Raw genomic sequence first — 20,028 nt, forward strand, 5'->3', positions numbered from 1 at the left:
CAGCTTCCGGTTTCCCGACTTGTTTTTTTAATATATCGCATTTTCCACAAAATAAGGAACATTCCTGGACATTATCAATTTTTTTTTGTTGAGGAAGCTGGGAGTCCTAAATTCCCATCCATTTGATGACGGACCGGAATTTTTTGTTTTCATTTGTGAAAAATTACTGTTGAACAGTTACTTCGAAAGACGTTTGGTAAGCGAGCTCCATCACAATAGAAATGTGAAGGATGGGTTCGAGGTTTCAAAAGTGGTGATCCTTGTGGACTGCGGATAGCTGAAAAAAGCGCGAATATGGGAAATTTTGGGCATTATTGGACGACCATGATTCGCAAACACAAAACAGAACAGTTCGCTAAGCAATCGACGTAAGTCAACAAGCTGTTTCCAAGCGTTTGCGGAAGATGGAAAATATTCAGAAGATCGCAGATAGATACCACATGAATTGAACAAGAAAGACATGGAAAGACGAAAAAGCACCTCTGAAATTCTGCTCGTACGAAGCAAAAGAAAGTCGTTTTTGCATCGAATCGTTACTGGCCATGGAAAATGGATCTTTTTTTAGAAATCCAAGCAGAAAAATTGTGGGTAAACAAAGGAACACCATCCGCATCGATCCCAAGATCGTATCGCTTTGACAGGAAGGCTATCCACTGTATTCAGTGGGACCGGAAGGGGGTATTCTATTGTGATCTAGTAAGACAGGATATAACGATTAGTACTAACCTCTGCCAATAACTATTGAATGATTTGAACCGTTCGCTGCTTGAAATACGACTATAATACCAAAAGAGGCAACACAGGGTCATTTGCTTTCATGACAACGCTCCACCATATATGGCAAAACTGATTTGTGACACGTTGGAAGCACCCATCTGGAAAGTCCTACCCAGTACCGCTTACTGACCACACTTGGCTCCTTTCAATCTTTGCTACGATGGATGACGCACTCGCTAAATAGCGCTTTGGTCCATCGAAAGATTTAAAAAATTGACTCGATGAATGGTTCGCGGCGAACGAGGAGAATTTTCTTACTGGCGTGATATTCACAAATTGCTCGAAAGATGACTTTGATTAAATCTTCTTTTTGCAAACCTCCAAATTTTTTTCTTGGAAAAAAATCCACATTTTATACCGACAATACCATACACTCCCAGTGTTAAGCCAGTATTCCGATACCTTTCTCTTAGTTACTCCTCGTATTAAGTCATCCTGTCGGATTGGACTAAATGGTGTTCTACAAATATAGCAGGTTCCCCTATTACTTTTCTTTTGTTTGTGCTGTTGTGTCTTTCTGTGCTGATAGCTTAGCTGTGAAGCTACTGAATGACTGGGTTTCCAGTGGCAAGATCATTTACTTTCACAAGATAGGCTAGGCCATCTTTGCTTCGTCGTTGAAAAGTGGGATGCAGGCTTCCATTTATATGTTATTTAATGAAAATTCAAGCTGCTCTCAAACTTCATGCTGCAGCGAGGTAGAATCTCAAAGAAATTTGAACTCGAAAGCAGCTCCGGACATGGCAGTGGATAGGTCACACATTAAGGGGGTGCTGTGATGTGCGTTATGCGATGTAATCGAACCCACCGGCCTAGAAATGCGTGGCTCGCGATAGTATATTTTTCGGAAAATCGTGGAGGCAGCTGTCCTGAGATTCCCATGTCTATGTGGACATCAATAATGTTAGACATTTTCCCTGAATCACGGATTCAGGGAAATATGTCGGTTTACGATTAGAAGGACAATTACTTTAGAATTTTGGACTGTTGCAGCTTCAAGTGATACCTTATCTCTTGATACAGTAAGCCCCGAAATTTTTTAAATTGCAGTTTTTATCTAAGATGAATGTATTGTATTTCCAAGCTACTTGGAAAGTTTATCGAAGTTCTCTATTTAAGGTTTTGTTTTAGGACTGCGAACAAAATAAAACCTTATTAAAATCGTTTCAATATCTATCCATTTGTCTGCCTGCCTACCAGTTCTAATTGACTCGACAAGTGTTAAACTTATTGTTAGAAATTTAGTGGAAACATGGGGTTTGTGAAAGCCTTTACTTTGAGTGTGTGACGCCATTTTATGCTGAAAGCGGCGTCTACATTTTTTTACAATATAGGCAGGTGTGGTTTCAATAAAATAACATATTTAGTATTTTTAGACCCCAGTAGATGCCATCGACGTAGTTGACGAGAGATAGCTTCCATTCAAGCCAGTATAAAAAACGTGACCCATAACGCAAGTAAGAAGTATCGGTGGTAAAATGCAACCCTGGTGAGATCCGATTTGGGCTTCAATTTCCTTGAAAACGGTAAGCTCGCAAATAGAGATGGTTGTCTTTAGCCCTAACAATCTTGCACTTAAAACACCTGCAAAGTTGCTGCTCATTAGTTTTAAGATGGCAAAATTTGCTGTCAAAACTTGACCGGTAGCAGCGTCAACTATATGGACTTAAGATTATGCGTCAAGCTTCTATTGAAACCCATAGATGGTTTTGTTTTGTATTGAAACTAATGCTGTTACCGAATTTTTCTTGAGAGCGCTCTCAATTAAACTCAATACGAAATTAAATATACTCTTATTTAATCTACAGTTTTTAAACAAATCGACTGGATCAAAATCTTTCATTTTTAAAAATATCATTTTAAAATAACCATTAGCGTTGTGATCGCGATTTAATTTACGGACACTACATGACCTCCGACTTTTTAAGGTTTAATGTCTGTCTGTCTGTCACACGCACTTTTATCAGAAACGGCTATACCGATTGACACGTGGTGAGAAGGTAGGAACTTCGACCACTCAGACATGCAGTGAGTAACATCTTTCTACGTTGACATTAATGGCTTCCCCTTACATACAAAAGGAGGGTGAAATCTTTTTTTTTCAGCAAATATAACAATGTTGAAATCGGTCTTAGTTTTGACATTTGTTGGAAAGGCGGGGAGTGGGAGGGGTCGAAATTGATGATTTAACAGACCCATTCTCGGAAACTACCCAACCGAAAAATCTGAAAAAAAATCATGAAGCTGCCCCTACATGGTTTCCAATCCTCAAAATACTCTCGATATCTATATCAGCTCAAATTGAGTTAATAATACATGGTTAAGGCTTTCCTTCCGAAAATAATAGCCTTCCCTTTTTCAATGATTGCAAAGATCTCAGATTTCCAGGATTTACGAATTAATTCCAGTAGCAACTCCGCAGAGACTGCGGAGGACTTTACTCCGTTTAAGCACGTTGATAATAATAATCTTCGGCGCAACAATCTAATTGGATCAGGGCCTTGAAGTGATTTGACTCTGGTACTCATTTGCAGCTGAGTCGACTGGTATCCGACATCCAGTCACGATAACAAACCCCTCTACCACCAGTGAGATTTGAACTGCGACCCTCCGCTCCGACAGCCTAGCGTTCTAACCACTTGAGCCATCCGGAAGCGTGTTAATGGCAAAACTAAAATTTTCCGCACTTTTCTGACGAATGCCTTTGTTTTCTTTTTCTCAAACTCAACTGAAATGTTTACCTTGGCTGGTAGGTAGGCGTTATGGTAAAGCGAAGTGATTACCCTTGGAGCCTCTATCACTTACTTCTTAAATTCTGGTAGTCCTTTACAATTTTGCAGCCTTTGTTATTTGCTGCATCTTATCTCCTACAGTTAATGCATTTGAATTTTGTACTTTTGATGTTTGAATAATTGGCTGTTTGAGACATGTTGACTTATAATTGCAATACCTTTGAATATGATTATAATCTTAGCATCTTTTGTATTGTGGTATCAAGTAAGGTAAGCGAGCTTTCTCAAGTATTGTGGATGAATGCATCTCTGAGTGAATAATTGCATTGGTAGGGCTCAGTCACAGTTTTGTAGATTGGCCATTCGTTTTAATTGAGGCTTTTGCTCAAGATCCTCAACATGAACCACTACCGTTGTGCTATTCATGGCGGACTTTAAATCAATCAGCGAACAAAGCGACTGTTGGATGATGCCTACGTGGCAGGTATCCGTTAAACCTTCATTATCTTCATTTACAACTTGTTGATTTCAGGCAAGACGTTGGGGAGTGCCTTCTCCACGTACTCGAGGAGTGCGATCAGACCCGTGTCTGCAAGGGATTCATTTTAATTGGCTCTTGCCAGGAAGCCTTACGGAAGGTTATGTGGAGTCAAGTCAGACGCATTTTAAAATGCGAGGATTCTATCTCTGAATTGCAGTAGAGGTGTTAGGTATGTAAAGGGTAAAGACAGAGAACTAATTAAAGCATGCCAATCAATAGCGTCCGGATAGCTGAGTGGTTAGAGCACAAGGCTATCATATGGAAGATTGCGGTTCAACTCTCACTAGTGGCAATGGGATTTGTATCGTGATTTGACGTCGGATATCCGTCGACTCAGGTGTGAATGAGTACCTGAGTCAAATCAGGGTAATAATTTCGGTCTCCTATAAAGTACTATAACCCTGTAGTGTACCGTTACGGTCCTGGATGAAGTGCTCTAACACACTTCACTTCACGACGATTATTAATATCAACGCGCTTAAACGAAGTAAGGCCCCCTTCCCCCACGCTAAAGCTTGTGTGTGCTTCCTTTTTACGAGCTACAATACAGACACTGGTCTGCTTATTTCGGAAGAAACCAATCATCATATGTGGGTGCTGAAAGTAAGTACCATTGGTGGTCAGAGAAGCTTCAAAAATGACAGTGTGCAACCATCGTACTAAAATCGAGGAATAAGCCGAAAAGGAGATTGGTTTTCCCGCTTATTTCTACCACAAAACTTTATATAGCGATGAAGGTCATTTCTGGTTTAACGGTTGCTTTAACGAACAATAGTTTGCATTTTACCTAAAGGATATTTATTATTTAGACAGAATGAAATTAACAAACAGTCACTGGTTGGAATCTTTTATGGGCTGGATGTTGTTCTTTCTTTGATATTACTGCCCAGAGTCAGGCGATTATTTTAGATGAGTATTAACTCCACAATTTAGCAATGCTCGATAGCATCCGAAGTATATATAACGTTTATCCGGCATCAAACCCCAAGGATCACCTGACATAAATGCTCAGACAGCAAATAAGAGCCAACGTTGGCTTTTTCACTAATAGCGCTTAAGGCATTTACAAGAATTTGTAATTTGGACAGGCAGAGCGACACCTCTAATAGATGCTTCGAATCCCTACAAAGCCCTAACAGAATAATATTGTACAGCACGTATACATTCTTTGTAAATCATGGTATCGGTACTACATTGTTTCAAGTTGCATCTCCCCGTCCATGGTTTGAAACACATCAAAAAACAACTGCATATTTACCAAGGACTTTTCGGAAGAATTGTGGCGTTGGTATTTTAGTTAGACTTTATCCGCATGCAAACTAAGCACGCTAGCGCCTGGGACTATTGCACACAAAGCATTTATCCTTGGGATTAGTATGCATCCTAGTGAATTACCACACAATCCTTTCTCAACTCAGCTGCTTGTACGCTGCGCTCTTTACTCAGATTTATGAATGCTCCATGGTGGCGGACTGGTTGGGCTTCATCGTACCCGTGGATTACGAACGCAGAGAAAACGGGATGCAGGAAGGATTTCGTACTTTTATTCTCTCATAAATCGAGATATGAATTTAAATCAGACTCCGGCAGGCGGTTGTTGTTCCATGCAGTTCCGTGCCAGTGCAGGGCGACCACGAAGGCATCTTTAGTGGTGGTTTTGTTGCAATTATAAATATGAGTGTTGTATGCGGCAAAGGGAGACCCTAAGTACATGTGCAATATTCATTATTTGCATTAAAATCGTTTTGCGGGATATGTATCCACCTCCGTACGCGTATATAAATAACGAGGATGCTTTTCCCTTTCAAAGCATAAACTACATGTGCATATTTTCAGCTCAATAAGCTCTTTTCAAGTGGGAAAGATTCGTCATGAAATTCAAGGTTGATGAATCACGGATTGAAGGTAATCTAAATGGAGGTTTAGTGCGCTTTTCTGGTTCGTCATTGACATTGACTTGATTTTGAGAAAAAGATATCGCAACTATGGTTTTATTCATGCAGGAACTGAGAATTCCGCACGGATAAGCCTCAGACTGCTCTGAAGCATATTGTTCGGGGGAATGAATGCCTTTTCATTTGGAGTAAAATGAAAGCGAAATAGCCAACTAATTTGAAGGTATTATTCTAGAAAATTATGAAGCTAGTACTATTCGTAGTAGAGAAAGTTTTACTCCAAAATAGTCGTCGAAATCCAAGAGACTTTATGTCTGGAAATACTCTGATTAAAAATTAATAGAGCAGTGGGGCCTGGGATTTTGTGACTGTATCTTTCTCTAATCAACTTTCAATTGTGGACATATTTTGTTTGAAATAACAACTTATAATTTCGAATTTTCGAGAAATGTTCTGATCCTCTTCCGACAGTCCATTTTCTTTGATATGTTTACGCTTTCGCCCTTTCTCGATTTGGTAGTCTCGTTCGCATCACACCTTGTGTGACCTTACATACTCTCGTCTTTAAGGTTTTCTGTGAAACAAAACCTTATTTTTGTTTGGGATATGAACCTTATTGGAATCGATTCAATGTTTGTCTGTATCTCTGTCTGTCTGTCAGACCCTGATTTACTTTACTGAAGCTATTGTCACAAAATTTTTTGAGATTAGAGGGTTAAATTCCAGATATCTCGGTTTTGCTCTAAGGTAACCCAACTTGATATCTCCAAAATTGTCTAGTGTCCTGTCCTACGTTATCGCTCCATCTCAAGCGGGTCTATCACGTCTTCTTTCTCTATTATAGATATTGCTTTTATTGACTTTCCGCGATGAGTTATCCTCTCTCATACGAATTAAATGACCCGCTCTCTGCAACCTATTGAGCCGGATTTTATCCCCAACCTGACGGTCTTGGTATCATAAATTTCGTCGTTATATAGGCTACGGAATCGTTTATCTTCATGTAGGGGGCCAAAAACTCTTCAGAGGATTCTTCCCTCTAATACGACCAAGAGTTCGCAATTTTTCTTGCTAAGAACCCAAGTCTCCGAGGGGTATATGAAGGCTAACAAAATCACTATCTTGTACAGTATAAGTTTTTGTAAGATGAAATAGGCTCTGTTGGCAGCTAACAACAGTGCGCCGATTTTATCGTCATAGCTGTTATTGGTTGTGATTTCTGACCCCAATGGTCTCAAAGTTGTAGCCTCCTATCTTTATTATTATTATTGACCAGTGGTATGTGATGTTATTACCTACTCCTTTTTGGTACTGACTTTGCCACCATATATTTCGTCTTGCCTTCATTAATATGCAGCCCCAGATCGCCCCGTTGACTGCCGCCTGCTTGATCTGGTTGAAGGCAGTTTGCTCATCGTGGGTTGTTATTCCGATTATGTCGATATCCCCAGCTTAGGCCATAATTGGGTGGATTCGAAGAGGATTGTGTCTCTCGCATTTACCTTAACATCACAAATCACCTTTTTCACGGCCAAGTTTAAAAATGGTGCTCGATAGGGCATCCGCTTGTCGTAGCTTGTCCGTTGTTAATGTTGAATCGTCTTGAACGTGATCCTGCTGCTTTTATTTGGTCTCCCACATTAGTCAGGGTCAGCCTAATCACTCTTCTTAATTTTGTTCGGATACCGAATTCTCTCAAGGCCGTGTATAGTTTTACCCTGGCTATGCTATCATACGAGGCGTTGAAGTCGATGAAAAGATAGTGCAACAGATAGCCAGGTTCCAACAGTTTTCCATCTCGTGCTGCACAGGGAAATTCTGATCTGTTGCTGATTTGCCTGGAGTGAATCCTCTTTGGTATGGGCCAATGATGTTCTTGATGTGTGGGGTTATCCGCCCTAGCAAGATAGCGGAGAATATCTTGTAGATGGTACCCAGCAACTTGACACCCCTATAATTGCTGCACTGCATGATATATCCCTTTTTATGTATGGGACAAATTACGCTTCGTCGAAATGTTTGCTGTAATTGGTCGCCTCCATATTTAACCAATTCGGTTGTAATTCCATCGGGTCTTGGCGGCTTATGATTTTTAAGCCGATGAATTGCACGAAATGTTTCTTTTATACTTGGTGGTGGCAATATTTGTCCGTCGTCTTCAGTTGGTCGCACCTCCAACTTGTCGATATTCTGGTTGTTGAGCAGTTCATCGAAGTACTCAACCCATCGCTTCAATATGCTCACTTTGTCGGACATCAGATTTCCTTCTTTGTCTCGGCAAGATGAGCATCGAGGTGTAGAAGGCTTCGTCTTGCTGATTTATTGGTAAAACTTCCGCGGCTGTATGTATTTATCGTTTGGCGGGAGAGACTGAACTTTACTAACAGCAGGAAGCTGCTGACGAAGATTCAGAGGCTCGGTTACCTAACGATTACTGGATCAATGAGTAGTACTCCGACCGCGGCACTCGAAGCTATTGTAAATTTACCCCAATCCACTTTTGGGTGAAACGGAAAGGTTTGATACTATTGACGTGGAAAAGCGGCCAATCAGACGGGCATTCGTCCACCTGGAAGTTTCTTGGTAAACATCATGTGTCCCTGATGCCCACCGATCATATGGTTTCCAGATTCGTCTTCGAAAAGACATACTCCGTCATAATCACCAAAAGAGAAGAATGGTCGACAAATGACCACGAGTCCTTTGGTATTACAGACTTAATAATCTTCACAGACGGGTCAGTAGTGGAAACGGATTGGGAGCAGGAGTGTTTTCGGGAAATCTAATTATGGAACTACCCCGATCTCTCGGAAAAACCAGGACCATATTCCAGGCGAAGATACGTATATGCCATTTCATTGGCAGCAGAAGAATGTTTGCGACAAAAATGGAGGAGTCACATCATTCGAATCTGTTCCGACAGTCGGGCAGCATTATCCCCATTAAACAGCAACAAGAAATCAAGCCAGTTGGTGTGGAGTTGTCATGAGGTGCTGCTGAAACTTGCCCGACTGAGCGGAATATTTCTGATGTGGGTGTCATGGCACTCAAGCGTCGCTGCTAATGAGGCGGCTGACAGACTGATTTGCCAAGGTTCTAGATCCGGAATGGTTGGGCCAGAAACAACTTTTGGCATCCGGTCGTCTATTGTCAAGTCTACCCTGAAGTGGGAAATTTCAAGGATTCACGCAACCGAATGGAAAAATTTCTGCTGGCAAGCGAAAATCTTGATGAAGGAACCCGGGGCCGCTAGAGCGGCATTTTTATTACCTTCTAAGAAGTGAGAGATGAAAACGCTAGTAAGGATTTTAATGGGACCATATCCAGCCAATGTGAGGAGGAGGAAGAGACGGCCCTGCACTTCGTGTGTAACTGCCCGGCTTTCTCAAACCTCAGACAAAGATACCTTGGTAAGATTTTCTTCAACGAAGTGTCTGTGCATTCTCTGTCTCCGGAGAATTTTCTCAGATTCGCGAAAGCCTGCGAACGCCGTAGGCGAGAGGCCGATGAATAGGCGATCTCCGAGGATAGTACAATGGAACTAACAAAGTCTGAGTTCCCCCCACTAAACTAAACTAACAAACTAACTATTTATATGAGACCGGGTGGCCCCATTCGCCCAGAATATCGTCAGCCAATACTAGAGAGGATTCGCTCAGGGCAAACTAGCTAAATCATATGAAAAACCTGTTGGAATATGACCATCAGTTGCACTTCATTGACTTCAAGACCACCTATGGTTATGTACATATATTTATATATGATTGCCATTTACCCTATGGTGGGGTACAACGCGTTTTCTTGTGTTTACCTTTAGTCCAACTGTGCTTGCTTCTCTTTCCAAATCCAGAGCATTTGATTAAGCTCCAAGAAAGAGAGCAAACAGATGTTATCAGCGTAGTCGAGATGTTTGAGGAAAGATGTCATCGTCCATTAAACTCTCCCACGTCCTCCGGACGAGCCAGCGTGAAGAACGTTACCGACAACAAAAAGAAATAATAATAGTGACAAGATGCAACCCTGGCGGACTCCAATTTGGACCTCGAAATCCTCCGAAATTTTTTCTCGGTACAACATGTAGCATTTTGCATCATCATATGTCGCACTGATAATAGGTATTAGTTTTTCCGAAATGCCTCTCCTACATAAAGTATGCCAGATACAATCCCTGTTCACGTTATCGAAAGCTCTTTCAAAATCGATGAAAAGTATGTGAAGCGAAAAAAATTTCATCTACAAGAGGAAGAACCTCACCGGATGTAATATGGATAAGAACCGTGGTGAAGTGTTATTTCCACATCTTGAACTGCTCGTAATCGTGGATGAGAAATTGCCCCTTAATATCATTTATAGGAATATCAGATAATTTGCAACCACATGCAAGCTCTTTTGTGATGCGGTATACAGTTGCAAGTTGATTACGTTGCGGGGTATCTTCCGCTACCCTGATCAAAATTATTGCAAATTCCCTTTACTCATGATGCATACGACGCTTAACTTCCCGGGATTTCGCACGGTATCGGAATTCGAGTGCATCACACCCATTATCACCCAAAGCGGCCAATAGAGCGTTCAACCCCCTCCATTCATCGAACTGCTTCCACCATTCCGCAGTCAGCCAGATGTTAGGACGTCCCTTCGGGACGTGGTCGACGGCCTGTGTACGACCCGAGAAAAGAGCACTTTTGATGGCGACCCATCGATATTATCAGGTGGGTTATTGAGTATTTGGTATATGCCGTCTGATCAGTCAGCGAGCTAGCTCTCCGACTGTAGAGCGACAGATGCATCATACAAGCAGTCGATGTCGCAGCTCTCCAACCCCCCGGAAAGTGGCGCATACAAGCGAACACAAGCGGCCATCAGATACTCATCCCCTTTCAAGCCGAAGTCAGTGCCTCACTTGCTCCGCACATACAGGAGACAACTCCTAAATATACTGCTGATCATGAAGTGGTCGATCTGATTGGTCGCCATAACGCACTTTTTGTTGCGAATCCACATCAATTAATCTGCAAAGTTTGACTGTATTGGCGTAAACTTTTGACTTTCAAGCAGAGTGCACTGGGCTTTTACGAAAAAACGTCGTCATTTCTGAAGGATTGAGGGATACATCAGGATATTCCTGGCATTTACATTTTTCAAAAGAAATATCACAACTTCAGCTAGGTGAATAGGAAGTATTATTATTCTGTTTAGAGAAAGTCGCACCGCGTCCTTAAAGAACTATTTTGCCCCTTTCACTGATTATAGTATACCTATTGATCATAGTATTTCAAGCAGGCCTATAACCATCAGGAACTTTAGTATGTTCCCCACTTCCAGATCTTTCAGCTTTGCATCTGGTATTAAGTGTTCCCCCAGATGCCTCGGCCTACTTTGCACAAGTGCCGGACACTGTCCCAGGATGTGTATAGAGGTTTCGTTATACTCCTCACAAAACCTGCAAGTAGTGTCCATAGATATCCCTAGCTTCCCTAGGTGATAGTTTAGCCGACAATGGCCAGTGAGAATTCCCACTATGATTCGGGGGTTCTTTTTGGTGAGGTTTAAGCAATCCTTTGTGCATATGGGGTCGTATCCCCCAATAAGCACCCTGGACTGCTCCATCCCTGGTAGACCCGCCCAGTATAGTTCCCTCAACCGTTCCTCTTCATTTCTTAGATTCGTAGCCATGAAACCGTTTCCGATTCCACAGAAGGGTTCTGGCCCGTGTAAAGGCGTCCCTGCTCTCTTCTTGGCTAGTTCGTCCGCTGCCTCGTTGCCTTCCAACCCAGCATGACCTGGAATCCAAAGTATCCAGACCTTGTTGGACGAGCCGAGTGTATTCAGTCTCTCAAGGCATTCCCATACCAGTTTAGAGTTCACCTGGTTGGACCGAAGTGCCTTCATCGCTGCTTCGCTATCGGTGAGAATAGCTATGTTCTGCCCCCTATAGTTCCTTTCCAGATTAAAGGAGGCACATTTGTCTATGGCGCATATTTCCGCCTGGAATATGCTAGTGTACCAGCCCATTGGCTCAAACTACATTTTCCTTTGACCAATGACACCGGCACCCGCTCCCTCGAATAGGAAGTAACTCCCACCTCGGTCCGATGCAAGGGTTATGTAGTGAAATAAAATTACAACTTCATTGCTAAATGCACCTGGGAGTAGGACCCGATTAGATTCCTTTTACTTGCATATGACATTTTATCATCTTTGATTAAGGAAACCTATTCAGATCAATTTCAAGATAATACCTTATGATCCCTATAAAATTTAACTTACAAATATTCGTTACTGGAAACATGAGAACCCAGATGATGCATAGTTTTTTAAGACTGGTTAGAATCCACTACCAGTAGCAGACTGCCAATAAATACTTTTCAAACTAATCCGTTGGATTCTAAGTAGATGTAACTAGTTCTACCCTTCTTTGATACTTACCTGATCCTTTCTGCAAGCTGGCACTATGACACCAACAGGGATATATTTTATATAAATAAGCTATGAAAGTTTTCAGGCGAATTATACCAATGTCCTCGAACTCAATAAAACTTTTCTCAACTACTTTTCGTGACACTTTTCAATGCACTCCCAATATTTTTGGTGTAATTTCCGACCACAGTGAAACTCTTTCCGTAACTTGAAACTTTCCAAACGAAGAATACTCAAAATAATCTGTCCAAATATTTCAAAATGTCGGAACTACAAACAAACCCGCATAACCCTCCGCTGATACCTAACAAATTTTCTTAAACTTCTTCCCGGTTTGTGAGTAGTCATCCATTAAAGCTCTCCCACAAGGGTAGCGAGTACATGAAAGCAAGGCAACTTTTTCAATTTAGGAACTAAGTTTTACAAATCGGGCGGAACCAACGCTCCACCGCTCGGCGAAAATTCTTAACTAGAAAGTTTTTTGGGCAATTTACAAGGTTTTATCTTGATTCGTTGAAATGTACATGGCATGCATATCACGGAGGACTATGTGTAAGAAATTTTCAGGATGCAAAGCAGCTGAGTCGCTGAGAAGGTTTCAAATTGTACTTTCCGTGGCTCCTCGAGATAAGGAGTCGCGAAAGCGACTTTTGGGTGCAGCTAATCTTGGCTCCTTTTATTTGAAGTGCCGTAAAGAAGGGAAGTTATAATCCTTACATGCAAGTAGGAGCAAAAGATATTAACTCCCTGGAGAGTAACAGAATTGGTTGCTTTTATGATTGGCAGTTAACCCGAAAGTATTGGGACGTTTGAAATTATGTTATCCCAAAAGTTGGAAGCTTTATAAAAAGGAGCCCCGTCGATAATGGGGTTGCGAAAGTTGAGCAAAAGTTGAAGAGTTCGCAATGAGGCAACAAAATAAAATATTCAACCTCTGGGAATGTCTTCAATATTTCAAGATAATTCTGATAGAAGCCTTTCTTAACCTGGAATATACGAGTATGTACTGAAAGGAAAATGGCCTAAAACACCTTGACCACAAGGCACGATTTGAAATCAAAAAAATCAACCCAAAACTCTGGTACTAATCTCAATTTCGCTATCATCTATGTGGGGTTAAATATCCTTTCAAAGGAAATTTAAAGAAAATACTTACGTGACTTTGAATCGGTGAAACTTCACTACGTCTCGCTGGACTTGAGATTCCTCCATTTGTTGTTGGCGCGTTTGTTGCGATTGTTGTGTCTCCTTGGTAAATAGAAATGGTTGTCCCTTTATGTCCATTTTGGGTCGCATTTGCTGATACCAAGTTACTATTGTTGGTTTTAATAGCCATCCATAATGGTGGTGGCGATTGTGACGACCATTGACGAAGGAGTCGCGGCGCGTTGAGTGTCGCCCAGGAGAGTTCCCCGTTAACACGGCAAGTCGACGGAAGTTATCATTCCCAATAGATAACAGAAATGCCGAGATGGAGACGTCCACAAGGAGTAGATGTAGCACATTCAATAGATGAAAGACGAGATGCAATTTATGAAAATAAACAAAAATAAAGATTTTTTTATTTTCTAGATATATTAAAGATATCGGGCAAGGGGCGGTTTATAGTGTGGGTTTTTATAACTCGGAATTGCTTTTTTAGGATTCAATAGATGGTTGTGGGGATAATAAAAGGAAGGCCGCCCAGAATTGAAGTCGTAAATGTTCCTTCTTAAGATAGCGGTCGATATTAATGTTATTATCCGGGAAGGATCTACATACTGTTGTGTTGCGGGTCCTGATAAAAAGGACTGTTTTGATGGCCATTAGGCCTTAAGCATTCTACCTAATTGAAATTTTAGTAGATTCTGCAAAATTATTATTCTTTTGTATGATTATTCTGAGCTAAAAATTCACAGCGTTTGTGAATCGATTAAGTTTCTTTAGAGATTGGTTTTATTTTTCAAAAATTCCATTTAACTTGAAATGTATGAATGTGGGGATTTTTACTCATTAAAACTATCCATGCTTTTTCTCCAGCCACTTCCCGATAGAAGGGATCAACCTGTAAGTCCAAAGACCCTTTTCTGACTGGTCCCATCGCTGTTGCCATCTGCTTATGGATCTCTCCCTTTCGGTTTTTTCACCTGCGATAAGGGAGGGATGAACCTTGTGTTATAAATGTTCATCATCTTGGTTGCCAGGATATCAATCGGCATCATTCTTGAGATGACGAACGCTACATCATCTGAGACGGTCCTGCAGGTAGAACACACTCTTAAGGTTGCCTAAAACATGCAGCCCTTTTGCCCAAACTGGCATTGCATACAAGAAGATAGAATTTACCACCCTGGCTATGAGCAGTGTGCAAATATGCCGTGGTCCTCCTACGTTCGGCATCATCCTTGTCAGAGCCATAATCATGATGGATGCTTTTTCGCAAGTATGCTCTATGTGCTGCTAAAAATTAAGTTTTCCGTCTATCATCACCCCCAAGTATTTGATGGCCGGCTTCGAGGTGATGATACGATTTCCGATTCTAATGTGGCGCTTAGTGATGAGGACCGCCCCCGTTTTTTCTTCCGCGAGTGCCAGTCCAGCACTCTTTAACCAAGCCTTAACAACATTGATTGCGTCGCTTGAGTACAAGTCAGCATCCTCGAGATGCTTTGCGACCACAACCAGTGCTATATCGTCGGCGTAACCCACCGCCGTGGCCTTCTCCGGGACTGGAAGGTTAAGTACGTAATTGTACATGATGTTCCACAGTAGTGGGCCCAGTGCAGAGCCCTGTGGGACACCCGTGGAGACAATGTACTCCCTAGGTCCATCATTGGTATTCTGCCAGACCATGCGCGCTTGCAAGTAGCTATCGATAATAGCGGCGAGGTAGGTGGGAATATCAATCGTCGTTAGAAACTTTCGTATAAGGGTCCAATTGGCCGATTTGAATCCATTCCTCACATCCAGGGTCACCACCACATAATATTTGGTACAACCCCTTCCGCGAGTTGCATTTTCAGCCAAGCTGGTAACCATTTTGATGGCTTTACGGAACCCATACTGCCTATCTGAAAGGCCTCTTTGTCTCTTCATGACTGGGAGTAATCTATTATAAATTACACGCTCCAAAATTTTCCCCATAGTGTCCAGAAGACATGTGGGTCTATAGGAGGACGGTTCCCCTTAAGGTTTGCCAGCCTTAGGCAGAAGTACCAGCTTGTGCCGCTTCCATCCTACTGAAAATATCCCCTTGGACATGCACGCGTCGAACAACTCAGCGAACATGTCCGGTCTGTCTTATAGGCGCATTTTTTGCCTATGATAGACTCTACCTACCGCCCTCTGAACCGCTCTTCTGGCTCGAAGACCAGCCAGTTCACCATTCCACCAGTAGTTTGATTTTCTACCGTGGAATGAGCACTTCCTAGGCATGGACGCGTTACATGTTTTAGCGGCCCCTGCCTTATGAGGTTGACCTAACCAGACCTCTATGAAGGTCTGTTCATCCAAAGCTTTTGCAGACCAGCCTGAAATCTTTCGTAGTTTCGGGAATGATGGATCTTTGCCCTGTGGCTGGCTACATGTCTCAAAGAAGACTGTCTGGTGATCGCTTTGGGTGTAGCGTTTGCTGACGCACCAACGCAGGACTGACAAAGGTCAGGTCTACAACCGAACCTGACCCCCTTTCTGAAAACTGTTCACAGCACCTTCGTTGGCTAAAACTATGTCCATCTGCGCAAAAGCTTCTAATAACCTGCGCCCTCAGGCATTTGATTCTCTGCTACCGCACTCAAGGGCCTAAGCATTGAAATCACCAGTTCGTCCTCTTGCGTCGAGAACAAGATTATCAAGCATTTCCTCGAATTCAAACAGTGTCAGACTTGGTGAGGCGTAGCAGCTGTAAAAATATACACCACTAATTTTTGCCCGCACAAAGCCACTGGTTGCCTGACTTCCAATATATTGTATGGCATGTCGACCGCAAGCCTATATCGTCGCTCCACCAGTCGAATCTGTGACCCATATGCCACCTTGACGGTTTCTATACGGTTTACTTATGATGACAATTTCCATCTCAGACTCGAACGTGGTCTGCTCAAGTAAATCCTGAGCAACCCTGCAATGAATAAAGTTTATTTGAATAAACCTCATTTTTTGATTGCAGTGAGCGCCTTCCTAAATTCCGGACGTTTACCATTTCCGGCAATATGCCGGTTACCCTGTCCCTCTTTCACCTCGCACAATAGGCATTTGGGGTCTCTATTACACTCCCTGGCAATATGGCGCTTCTCCCTACACCTTCTGCATTGATCGGATCGATGTGTACATTTTTTTCATCAAACATAGTCATGTGGGGTATCAAATGAAAGGTCTCGTAGTACTTTCCGATGCCGGTCTTAGTTTTGACATTTGTTGGAAGTGGGGGAGTGCGGGCGGTTGAAAGTGATAATTTCTTTAGCGGACCCATTCTCAAAAACTACCAGGCCGGAAAATTTGAAAAAAATCAAGAGGCTGTCACTATATGGTGCCTAGGCTCCGAAATACTCCCCATACCGATATCTGTTCAAATAAAGATAATAATTGTATATTACTATAACTTTTAATAAATGGCTGCAAACCCCCCTTGAGTTCTTTGTAGCACCATAGAGCAACATAGAGCATATCATAGAACATGATTCTGCTAAGTTTGGTGGAATTCGAACTTTTCATAACAAAGTTATAATAGGTCAAAGTTGTCGCTTCTTTCCAAATTCAAGGCTTTTATAAAGATGGTTTTATAAAGATGGTAGAACAAAGAGACAGTCTTGATGTTATCCTCCTATCAACATCCCTAGCTAATTATCTTAATTATCTTAACTGTAGATTATGATACGTTTTCAAATAGAGTCGATTGTTCAATATAAAACTCCCAGTCTTCTCGACTCCTACTCTCTTTATGAAAGGCAAGGCAGGTCCTCCGCCACTTCACCAGCATATGTCGAAACCAACGCAGATAGAATTCCTTCAAATGTGTCAGCAACACTCGATCCCCTTTGTAGCTAAGTGTCTACGGATTTGAATCAGTGAGAAAAGTTTCTTCTACTCCAACGGATTTCCACAAGTCCCCGTTTTCTATAGAAATGATATTGTCTTTCCGATAGGTAAGGAAGAATCGTTCTCTATACAGACGGCCACTTCTCACTCAGCAGCTCACACCGTTACTAATCCACTTTCCTATCCCCATCCCATCCTTATCTTCCACCTTCTTCCATTTCTACTTGAGAATAAATCGCCAATAACCATTGTAAGTTTTTGTAATGTTTCCTCTAGGTTCAATCAACCGCATAGTCAAATATTAGGTAAAGATAGTTTTAATCTTATATTAAGTTCGCTACTAAGATTTATGTTATGTTAAGTATCTTTTTTTTTCATTCTAATAATAATAATAATCGTTGGAGTGACATTCCCATTGGATCTTTATTCAAAATCGGAACGATACACTGTAGGAAGCAATGTGGTAAGCATTGCGCTCACTCGTGGTTGTTACTCTGACTTGGCTCAGGTGCTCACTCATTCACAGGTAAGTCGGCTGGTATTCCACATTCAGTCATGATGCAAATCATTCTGTCACGAGTGGGAATTTAACCGCGGCCTTCCGTTGCGACAGTCTAGCGCTCTAACCACTACGGCATCCTGACACTTTTATTTATTTTATTTTCTAATAAAAGCGTTGATTTTCAATGTTGCTTTCAATACAACGGATATTTCAGCTACTTGTATGTTCCACTTTTATAGTTTAAGTATTATTTATTAACGACCCAATCTGCTGACAATATAAATTAATAATTGTTTCCAAAGGACAATTTGAAATAATTTCATGAACTTTTATTTGAAAAACAATGTCCAGCCAACTTCATATGGTCCAAAGTTTGAAATTAAAAGTAAATATAACAATTGTCTTTTGATAGTTTATAAATATAACCTGCGTTAATTTCCATGATTATTTTTTTACAAATCATTTACTATCCCTACTAATTGAATTTTTGAATAATTACAATATAAACAAGGAACTATTGACTGTGGTAAAATGATTTCACGGTTCACTAACGACAAGCAAATTTTGAAAACAAAATACTTCATTCTGCGGGTTATAATCGAATGTCCTCTGGACGCCAGCCGTTGATAGCTAGTAATAATTTATCTATTAAATGGTACATAGATTTAAAGCCTCAGGTATTAGACTACAGAGTTTGGGCAGATTAATTGAGTTACATTATTCAGAATAACCATTCCACTGTAGGAAACCGTTGGGTTGGATCTCTATGTTGAAATCCCGAATGTTGATACCATTCACAACCATCAAATAAATTTGCCAATGGATAGTATTTGTAATTCAGGCGGCAATGAAATGGACTACAAACAAATGGAATCGAAATATACCCATACGTAGTATGCATATATGTGCACTACGATGCCATTAATAGATAAAATAATGAAACACAAGCTAACAAACTATTAGTCATGGAAGTAATAAATAAGGTAGGAAAATAAGGTGTTTTAAAACCATCCATCAGAAAGCGCCTTTGCAGTGTCAAATATACCAAAAACAACCTAGAAATTTTTAACAGCACTGGTAAAATAGATCCAGGGAGCGCTTCACTTATAATGAATCCAGAAAAATTTTGCTATTTCACAAAATAAGTTGATTTTCTCAAAGGTTTCCATTGGGTCATGGGCATAGAGAAGCATACGAGCGGAAGAATTACCCCTAAGCTTGAAAAAGACAAGGACGAAACTGGGCTTAGCTCTTCAGATATGAAGTTTTCGCGTCTTTTTTAGTAAGGAACTTTTAGTAAAAAAAAAATTTGGCCGCCAAAAGTTTGAATTTTCAAGAACAAGCTTATCATGTCTGCGGTTTTTATAACCTTGCGATGAACAGCGGATGACTGAGTTGTGTTGAATAAGAAAAAAACCTCAAAAGAACATTGTGGTTGTGGTTTGTCCTCAGAAGTCTTCTAGTTTCAGAATTATAATAGAACAGTCCATACATGCAATTAATTGAGAACGAAATGTTTGTATGAAAGTAACAGAAAGGGTTGCTGCTATTACGGTGGCTCCCTTAGTACGGATTCACGGGAATAGCGTGTGCAGAGTTAAGAATTACGTGTAAAGATTCTGAAAATGGTCTCAGTTTCAGAGTTTCGCGTGAAGGGACTTTGGGAGTCTCAGAATTTTCCAAAATGATAACCAGTCAGATCTAGGGAGTCCCGATAAGACCGAACCGACCGTTTCCCGGTCGTTTAGATGTTGTACCAAGCGGTGGAGTTTATGACACTCTACGGAGCCCTACAATTTCCGCCGTCCACTAAAACATAGACGACTTGCCACATCGCATTGCCCTCCTGGGCATTAAAGATTCGCAAACCGTCTTTATCAGGTTCATAACTGAATTTTGCGACAGTGCTAGCTGCAGTGCCATCACCCCCCCGGAGTGAACTCCAGGGCGACGTTTAATGAACAGAAAGAACGCCAGGATGGTGTACGATGAGAGTTTGTGTCAACCACTCCGAAAGCAATGTATTGATGGTCGCTTGCTGAAAAGCCTTCCAGAACTCGCCACCCGTCCACCACCTCACTACGCCGAAGGTTAGGAGGGACTTTTTGAGGACTGCTTTTGGCAGAGCTGATGGCGATCTTGAAC

General features: G+C 41.4%; 1 protein-coding gene across 5 annotated transcripts in view; it reads right to left on the bottom strand.

Annotated features, from left to right (window-relative positions):
* LOC119657248 overlaps positions 1 to 20,028 on the bottom strand; it is a 302,733-nt gene that overhangs the window by 52,212 nt on the left and 230,493 nt on the right. For all 5 annotated transcript variants that reach the window (XM_038064081.1, XM_038064088.1, XM_038064097.1 and 2 more), the window contains exon 3: positions 13,522 to 13,678. In XM_038064081.1, the coding sequence (XP_037920009.1) occupies positions 13,522 to 13,678 (157 nt within the window). The remainder of the gene's footprint in view (positions 1 to 13,521; positions 13,679 to 20,028) is intronic.

Source organism: Hermetia illucens, chromosome 1, assembly GCF_905115235.1.
Source record: "Hermetia illucens chromosome 1, iHerIll2.2.curated.20191125, whole genome shotgun sequence".
Lineage (NCBI taxonomy): Eukaryota > Metazoa > Arthropoda > Insecta > Diptera > Stratiomyidae > Hermetia > Hermetia illucens.